This window comes from Teleopsis dalmanni, chromosome 2 (assembly GCF_002237135.1).
Source record: "Teleopsis dalmanni isolate 2A chromosome 2, ASM223713v2, whole genome shotgun sequence".
NCBI classification, from domain to species: Eukaryota; Metazoa; Arthropoda; class Insecta; order Diptera; family Diopsidae; genus Teleopsis; species Teleopsis dalmanni.
Window position 1 is genome coordinate 80,338,550 of NC_051847.1, and position 9,967 is coordinate 80,348,516.

The window sequence follows — 9,967 nt, forward strand, 5'->3', positions numbered from 1 at the left end:
AAATTCGAATTTTTCAGAGACAAATTATTAACCCTTTTGAGTATTTTAAATTCATAACATCTCTTTTTTAAGAGCTATGATTAAAGAGAAAATTAATAAAATAACTGAGAATACTAAGCCATCATAAGAGAAGCTCACAACATTCACTACAAATAAAACTATTTTTTTTTTTAAACAAAGTCACACTTAAATTCTTGAATTTGTTATCATTTATTACTGAGCATTTAAGTTGATTTTATGCTCATTGTGACTCGTTTGGTTCGGCACATTGCGCATGCGGCAATAATAAAAACCAAACAACAACAATAAAAACAACAACAACTGCAGTAAGGAGTAATAAAAAAAGAAGCAAATAAATAACATGAAATAAAAATATGATCAAAGAATGTAGACATAACTTGACAGCATGTTTAGAGCATTGTTACTTGAAGTTTGAAATCTAAAAATATTTCAATGGAAACAAGCGAACGGTTTGGAAGGAAGGCAGGCGGGAAGGCAGGCTAGCAGGCAGGCAGGCAGCAGCAGGCACATTCACAAATTGTGGCCACAACAAAAACGAAGCTGTGACGTTGTGACGAGGAGATTAGAAGAACTCAAAGGTACGAGTGTGTTACGGCGCAGCAGCTATTCTGTGCACTTTGCAGTAAGCAGAACAAAAAGCAGAAAGGCATAAAAGACGTCGCACATTCTTTAGCCAGAGTTCTTGATAGTCAGTTGAGTTGTGTGACTTTGGCTGTAACGCAATCTCATTTGCGGCAAATGCGTGCGTGATTGTGTTTTTATTTCTCGTTAAAATGATATTCATGGAATTATATGCAATTAAGTAGATATTTTTTTTAATTAATAGACTGTTGAAATAACCTCCCTTGCTAAATAGATTTAGTATTCCCAGCATAAAATTCTATATGAATAAAAATAGTGAATTTATTATAAAAAATATGAGTTCAGAAATTTGGAAATAATTTTTTACACCTTTCTCTTTTGAATGAATTTATTTTTTTAAAATTGTCAACAATTTTTTTTTATAATATTAAATTTATTATTTATTATAGTTTAATAATGTTAAGAATTATTTTCTATATATTCTTAATTAATGTACATAACTAATTTTATTTATTTATTTATTTCATACAAGTTTAAGGTTGGTCTGTGTCAATGGTGACATTGATATTGATAATAATAATGCATATGCATACATATAAATATATATATGTTGCAGGCAGTTAATTTTAATTACTTTGATGCGCATAAACCGTAATATTTGATAGATTTCAAAGTACTAAAAATATTTTAATTCCTTTTGCGAAAAGATTACAAGCTTACCTACACACATTAACGAAGTTATCTGCTTAAAATAATAATCCTTTACCATGCAACATTCCAATGAATGTAAGTGTGGCTATGTGCGTTGCGTATGAGTAATGCTTAGCAAAGTGACAGAGTTAACTGCTGCATCAAAGAAAAAAAAGGAATTAAGCCGTAGTCATACGCAGCACATATTTACGCTCACTTAACTTATACATTTGCGAAAACACCGATATAATAGCATTAGCAACGCTCTCTTGAGTCTATTATGTGGTATTTCATTATTTCTCTTTGGGCCAAGATTGCGTACTCGAACTCATTCAAGTATTTCTTCGTCTTCACTTCTCACACATGTTTTAAGCTTAATGATGAGACTTCTTGTGTGTTGCCATAAAAACTAAGCTCTTACTAAGCTCTCACAATGCATATTTAATACTTTCAAATGTGTGTGTAAGTGTATGTGACTGTTTATTCTGCTGTTGTAAAGGTGTTCTCCCAATGAGTATAACTGTCCACTAAAAAGTCCAATAAAAAACAAAAACACAAATTATAACAACAAAAGCAATAAAATACAAATGAAATAAAAACTCAAAATTAATGTGTTCCATGCCACCAATGCCACTGACTGTGCGTTTAATTGATTGTTGTTTGCTTAATTTTCTTCCACTCAGTTTTTTATTTTATTGTCAGGAGGACATTTAAATATATTTCGCAAGTTTTAATTATATTCATTTAAATATTTAAATATATTATTATGTAGATTAACATAAAATGTATAATTTACATTTATATTATGTTGAGAATGTTAAGATTTTTATAAATTGATTAATAGCATAATGATGCTAAGTATGCCCGCAGTGGCAGATCATATCCCGGCGGCAGAATGAAGATAGCCTCAGACTAGCATTAGAATAAGAGAAGAATGAGAAAGACTAAGTATGGGATTAGAAAAATTCATAGTTTGAGGGCTTACTTCCGGTTATTGTCATTTCATAAAGGTTATATGTACATAAATTCTGCTTTTTTTATTAAACTCTAATTTAAAATTAATTTATTTAATTTCTAAATATTTTTTATTTAGTATTATTTACTTATTTGTAAGTTACCACTAAAATTATTTTTAAAGTTAACAAAACATAAGGAACTGGGTTACTATGTCCTTCGTCCTGATTTTTTAAGTACTTATTTATTCACAATCTATTCAGAAGCTATTTTAAATGAAAAATAAATCAAACAATTTGTTATTAGTTTAGTAATTAGTATATGGATTTAGGACCATTTTGGACCATTTAAAAGAAATATGTTTGTGTTATTCAGGTTAAGAAAAAAATATTATAACTGCAAATTTCTAGATTTGCAGGAAGATACCTAAGGAAAGTCCTGCATTAACAATATCTTTGATTTTTTATATATTTTTATTAATTTCATCTAGTCCAGGGGATTTTATTCCTTCTAAATTTTGAATAAAACTGTTATTTTCTTTCCCAAATGTTTCTATTTTCGTAATTGCTAAAAATTGAAACGCCTTTAAATAAGTTGTAAATTGTTCAGGAAGATGGTACTGAATAATATCATCAAAAAAAAGGGCTATCCAATTTTAAACCGCTTAATTCTATTTTAAACTTATCTGGATATTACGAATTTTTCTTAGCTTGTAAACTGAACTAAATTAAACTCAACATAGTAGGTTAAGTTAGGTTGTACCGGCGATCAAAAGGGATCTCCTTAAGCCTATTGATCCATTGTATTACCGCTTATGGGGAAAAACTTAGAAGTTAAAACACCACATTGAACTTTTGGTTAGGCTTGAAATGCTATTTAAAGGAAGGTGCTGAAGGTAAGAAAGATGCTTGAAGTAGATGCGGTGTAATAGAGCGCATCCGCACAAGTACCGGGAAGGAATAAAGTAGATAAGAGACATTTTTATCGTCCTCACCACAACTACGATGGGTATAGTATAATTGAAAGGAAGATTCAATCTTCTAGCTTAATAGTGATGTGAATAAGGTTTATAGTATATGGATTTAGGACCATTTTGTATCATTTAAAAGAAATATGTTTGCGAAATAATTAAACAATTTTAAATATTTTAATAATATGAATTGTTAAAAAATCTATTTTTTTGTGTTTTGTTTAGCAATTGTTGTGTTCGATTTTCAAGCAATCTTGGCGCCATAAGTTTTGAGAAGTTACATTTTAGACTTATTTTCAAATAGCCATATTCTAGGGTCTATAAACAGTTGAGACTTGCAATTAAAAATAATTTATTGAGGCTATTATAATTAGATAATTGGATATATATAAGAATAAAAAACTTGAGCAAATCCTCCGTTCCATTAACGTTGCGCAATTTTGCCGGGTTCAAATGATACTACTCTTTTAATTCTCTTTTTATGCTATGGATTCTAAAATTTTTCAAATCGCCTCTTTGAACTCTTTAATGAGAGATTGATAGAGAGATAAGATACGTTTGCTGAAACCAAACTTGAAGTGACCTTATAAGCAGTCTGAAACTTGTAATCGAACAATACTAATAATAAAATTAAACAGTTTACCAATAACAATACTATCTGGATATCTTCAGAACATTAAGTTTCTGAAAAAATTATAACACCCATCATGACTCAGTACGCAGACTGCATAAGTCCTGTTGTTGAAGACTAGTTTAGTTCCCTGAAAATTAATTATTATCTGGAGATTTTAACGTACATTTAGGCAGTCAATAATATTTGCAAAAAAAAAATTCTATCAAGTTATCGTGGTAGCTAATATTGGTAATAATGTATTAATTAGTCCAAATATATTATTATTATTTAAAAATAGGCTATTTGTGCACCCCGACCTAAAAGATCTATTGTGCGCCTATAGGCCCAACTAGGACAATTTTAGACTATTTATAAATCTTATAATTGCAGTGGGCTTAATTTTACCTATTTGATTTGGGACCAGGATCCCGCTACCAAGGTAATCGAGTCTACGTCTTGCCACCGCTGGGCAGTTGCATAGAACATGTTCCGATGTTTCCTTCTCCTCATGACAGAGTCGACAGGAATCACTTTCTACCGCACCTATAATCTTCATGTGGTAATTAAGTCTACAGTGCCCTGTAAGAAGTTCAGTGTAGATTTTGATATCATTTCTGCTAAGGTTGATGATAGCATCAACTTTGATGTGTTCAGGATCAATGAATCTTTTTGACTGTCGCATGCCTTTTTGAGCTCTCCAGTGTTCAAGTAGATGCTGTTTCTCCCGTTCACATAATAAGTTGTTCGTGAAGCTATTTGTTACCCCGCAGAAGGGCTCTGGCCCAATGAAAGGAGTACATGCACCCTTCTTTGCTAATATGTCTGCTATTTCATTGCCCTCATGCCCCTCGTGTCCCGGTACCCACATAAGAGTAACATAGTTCCTCGATGCTAGGGTGTTGAGAAGTTGAAAGCATTCCCAAACCAGCTTTGATTGGAATAAGGATTTTGCTAAAGATTTTAGAGCTGCTTGGCTGTCTGATAGAATGCATATGTTGGTACCTCGGGTGCCCCTACGTATGCATTCTCTTACACAAAGCTCTAAGGCATGGACCTCTGCCTGAAAAATGGAAGCAGTTTTTCCCATTGCGATTGCTTTACGGAAGTTTGGTCCCATAACTCCTGCTCCTGCACTGCCATTATCCATTTTGGACCCATCAGTATACCATAATTGAGAGCCCTGCTTTAAGTTTATTTTATTATTTCTCCAAGTTGATCGGTCACTAATGACCACTTCGAATTCCCTGGAGAAAGCTAATTTTCTATTCATCTTGTCGAAGACCTTAAGGCACGGAGAATTCCAGATTTCATCTAGAATCTTTGCGTGTCCTGTCAAATTGCCCTCTTTAAGATTACCTAGATAAGGAAGCCTTAGTGCAGCGCTGGTCGCAGTCCTTTTAACTGTAATGTGTAATGGGGTGAGTCCAGTGAGCATTGCTAGGGCTTCTGTGGGGCACGTTCTCATTGCTCCCGTTACGCTTAGACAGGCTGTTCGATGAATCTTATTGAGAGTCATCTTAGCCTTCGTCTGATTTACCTTTGGCCACCATGCCAAAGAAGCATAGGTGATCATCGGTACTATTACGGTCTTGTACGACCAAGCCATCATTTTTGGTCGCAGACCCCATGTTTTACCATACAGTCTTTGGCACGCATAAGTTGCTCTTAGAGCTTTGCCAGTTATATATGATAAATGGTTTTTCCAAGTAAGAGTTTTATCTAGAATTACTCCTAGATATTTCATTTCCTCAGATAGTATTAAGCCAGTGTCCCCTAACTTTAAGGTCCCTAGACTCATCTTCCTTCTTCTGGTGAAGGGTACTACATTTGTTTTATTCGGATTAATCGAGAGTCCTTTCTCTTGACACCAATTTTGAGTGATATCAAGAGCTAGTTGCATACGATCGGATATGGTGGAGTCAAATTTGCCTCTAACCATGATGACTAGATCATCTGCAAAGCCCTGAACTTCATATCCGAGGTCACTAAGAGACTGTAGGAGTTCGTCAATGACCAATAGCCATAGGAGTGGCGAAAGAACGCCTCCTTGAGGACATCCTTTGGTTGACTTGACAGTTAATCTCTTCGTCCCCATTTCAAAGATTATCGTCCTATTTTTCAGCATATTGAGAATCCATGTTATGATCAGTCTGTGTATTCCTTTCCTGACCATTCCTGCCTCAATTGATCTGAATGTTGCATTATCAAAAGCTCCTGTAATGTCAACCGATGTGCAGAGAGCTATTTCTTTACCGTCTAAAGCCTTCTCGATTTTACTCGTCAGACTATGTATAGCGGTGTCGGTCGATTTGCCCGACTGATAAGCATACTGTTCAATATGTAGAGGTGAAGCTTTAATATAGACTTCCCTGATGTATTGATCTAGAATCTTCTCCATTGCTTTAAGCAGGAAAGAAGTAAGGCTAATGGGCCGAAAAGCTTTTGGCGTGTGGTCCGCCTTTTTGCCTGCTTTCGGTATGAAAGCTACCCTAGCCTTCGTCCAATGTTTAGGTATTACGCCTAATTCTAGACTTATCCTAAATAAGTTTGTTAATATCGGTGCTAATATATCAACGCCTTTCTGAAGAAGGCACGGTTGTATATTATCGATACCAGGTGATTTAAACGGGCTGAAAGTGGAAATGGCCCATTTAGTTTTATTGACTGTAAAGATTTTACGGGCCAGTGAAAGATCTCTTCGTGTAACCAATAAGAAACGAGTATCCTCGATGGTTTCCGTAGTCTCAGTATACATGGCGCAGCCTGGAAAATGAGTGTCCAGCAAAAGCTGTCCCGTTTCTTCCAGACTTACCGTAAAGCTTCCGTCAGCCTTCTTTAATGTAGAGAGGCTATTTGAGTGGTCTTTATTTAGAGATTTCTGGAGTCTCGCAGCCGCAGGAAGTGTTTCAATCTCCTCGCAGTGCCTCCTCCATGATTCCCTCTTTGATTTCCTCAATTCCTTATTGTAAGCCGTTAAGGCACACTTGTAAGATGCCCAGTCCCCATTGGACTTGGCTCTATTAAGGAGCTGGCGGGCTTTTTTGCGTAAAATATCTAGTTCCCTATTCCACCATGGGACGTTCCTAGAACGTTTCTTTTTGATAAGTTCGCAGCTATTTTCAAAAGCCCCTGTAATAGTATTTTCTAGTTTGTTAACCTCAAGATTTAGTTCCTGACAATTAGTAATCCTATTCCCAAGACAACTAATGTTTTGTTCTAAATAGAAGTTATATAGAGACCAATTGGTCTTCCTAACATTTCTTATTTCGAAAGTGTCTTCAACTTCCCCTTCCAAATCAAAGCGTATATATCTGTGATCTGATAAGGAGTTCTCCTCCAACACCCTCCAATTTGAAATGTTATTTGATATAAATGCGCTGGCTAAAGTGAGATCTATTACCTCTTCCCTTATCGCATTTACAAAAGTGGGTTCGTTACCTTTATTAACTACCATTAAATTGTTAGTTGTGATATAATCAAAAAGTGACTCACCTCGTGTATTGATGTCTGTGCTTCCCCATACTGTATGGTGTGCGTTGGCGTCGCAGCACATTACCCACTGTAGGTTTCGGATACGGCAGTATTCTGTAAGCTGCTGGAGCTCGAGAGACACCGCTTCCTCTGCGTCGCCAGGGAGGTACAGAGATGCAAAAACTATTATTCTCGTCCCCCTAGTACTAGGCACTTCTGCCTGTACCGCCACCAGATCACGCTGTATGAGCTCTGTAATTGGAAGAGATTTAATGGTTTTGTTAATCATTATCGCCGTTCTAGGACGATCAACATTATTATCATAGATTAACTTACACGTTTTTGTCTGTAGACCGTTTATGCGCCCCTTTGTGGCCCATGGTTCTTGGATGGCCACAAAATCCAGACAGTGTTGTTCCACCAGGGCACTGAGCCTGTATGAAGCTGCTATAGCCCGGTGGAGGTTGATTTGGAGGCAATGAAGTTGCCTCCAAGAGTTTTGCGGATGTGGCGGAGTCCGGGACATTATATCCCAGACTGGCCCTTGCGGACCTTGCCGCCCTTCGTACCGCGCAGCAATTCCGCGGCCTCCGGGTCTTTTCTTTCCCATTTCCTCAGACGACCAGAGAGAGCGGAAGGTTTTCGGCCCTGGGCACGGATTCTGCCCCCTCTCAAGGGTGGTCCCCCGGAATTGAGACCCGTTTTCGGCTTCTGGTTGCTTGACTGAGCACAAGCCGCAGATGTTGTTGGTCGCTCATCTTCAACCACTTCCTTTGCTCTGTTTCCTTTATGTCTTGGTCTCAGCACGGCACTGCTAAGTCCATAGAAGACTTTATTGCCCAGCTTTCCGACCATTTCGGACGACATAGGATCCAGAGCAATCGCCATCTCGACGATGTCGCCCTTATTGAGCCTGTGGAGTACCCGCCAGTCCCTGACACGCATGCCCGAATTTTGGCACTCAATTTGTCCCAGAATACGGTCGCTTTGCCAGGAAGCTGAGCCTGGGAAGTAGCCAACATAGATTTCAGACTTTGGCACTTCTGCCTCGTCCACTACCTTCAGCTGGGCTCCTTCCCACGGCTTCAAGGCTGGGATTGTCTCTTTAGACCAAGTTACAGTCTCGTCGTCCAGACAGTTAATGGTAAACCATCCGGGCTTTAGACTGTAACCGGCGAAATGAGGCTTCACCCCAGGAGCTCGACAAGTTTCGTACATCTTGTCGAGGATGCATTTCTGCACCTTGCCAATTTCCTCATTGGACCAAATGCCCTCTGGGAAATTGTGCGGTAGTATACCGATCTTCTTAGAGCGAACAGTCTCTGCTAGGGTAGGCTTTGAACAATGGTCTTCGGAAGAAGTACTGTGTTCAGCCTGCCCCACAGATACCGTCGCCACCTCTTTACTGGGACCAGGTTTGCCCCCGTGTGAGGTCTCTACTTCCTTCATCCTACTGAAAATCGGCAAAGCAGTTGCAGGCACTGTTGATTTATTATCAACTTTCTTGCCCTGTAGTGCAATCCGCTTTGTCGGTTTTGAGCTTGATGTTGGTGTAGAGCTGTCCGATCGGGATCTTTTTGGTGTTGCCTGCCCTTCGTTAGTCGCAGTGGCCGGCTTTACTGCCAAGGACCTTGCTGTTTCCAGCGGGATGCCCTTGGCAAGTAAAGCCTTCAACCTTTTGCGTCCAGCGCCGGATAGCTTCACCCTCGTTTGAGTCTTTTTAGTTAGACCAGGCTCCAGAAGATCTCTCTCCTGTTCCGAGGAGATAGACATCCCAGCCGACTCTTGGCTAAGTGGAATGTCCATTTCCTCCGGCTTGTCGGGTAGAGGACCAGGTGCCCTCTCCAACAAGTCGTGGTCCATTTGTTCACTGACGATGGTACCAGGTGCCCCCTCGTTCAGTGATAAGTTTTGGCTTTGTAAAACCATATTTTGCACATTTAAAGGTGTGCAGTCCATAGAATTGAAAATGTTATTTTGTTCCATACAAAGTAAGTTTAAATAAACCGTGCAGGTTGGTCACCCATGAGCGCCCCCATGGGAAGGACAAATTGAAACCGTAGGTTTGCCAGACCTGGTACGGAGTTCGCTATTAAGCTTGACTCTACCCTGTCAAGCAAGTTCACCAGCATAGCTGTTCCACTGTGAGTTTAGGGGGTTTGTTTGGGGCAATAGGTATGTTCATATTCCAGTCTATCAAGACCTAGCCTTGGGAGCCTAGAATATGTACAGACCCTGCCCTAGGGAGTTTTCCTTCTCCCCCGCCCGACTATCGGCGACCCACAAACAGCAGAGACATGACCGTACTGAAGGCGAGTCATTGGTCTGATAGATAGCCGCACTTTCCTATAGGACTGACCAATTAGCAAGTGTCCATTAAAGTCCACTAGCTAGCCTCAACGACTGATCAGGAATCGTAGATACCTACTTTCAACCTGTGCGTTGGCGGCAGTTCTTAGTTTGTGTGCTGAATCATGTCACATGAAAAATCATCATGTCATGACTTCCATATGACATGCTTCAGTCCACAATAAGCCCCTACACCACGACAAGGTGACTACCTAGCAAGGGTCAATATTATGTTCAATATTATGTACAATATATAAAAACTACTTGATGAATTAGTGGTACATAAAAACCGTTTTTTGGACTCTTATGGGGTATAG

General features: G+C 38.5%; 1 protein-coding gene across 1 annotated transcript; it reads right to left on the bottom strand.

Moving 5' to 3' along the window:
* Positions 1-7,271: 7,271 nt before the first annotated feature.
* Positions 7,272-9,236, bottom strand: LOC119682345. Its single transcript, XM_038095760.1, has 2 exons — positions 7,638-9,236; positions 7,272-7,553 (listed from the first exon to the last, which is right to left on the bottom strand). Exon 1 carries the CDS (start codon positions 9,228-9,230, stop codon positions 7,827-7,829), a length of 1,404 nt encoding a protein of 467 aa, XP_037951688.1. The 5' UTR covers positions 9,231-9,236; the 3' UTR covers positions 7,272-7,553; positions 7,638-7,826.
* Positions 9,237-9,967: the final 731 nt, after the last annotated feature.

Bases quoted from the DNA above. Each gene is read 5' to 3' on its own strand.
- LOC119682345 (XM_038095760.1), bottom strand. From the start codon at position 9,230: ATGGTTTTACAAAGCCAAAACTTATCACTGAACGAGGGGGCACCTGGT.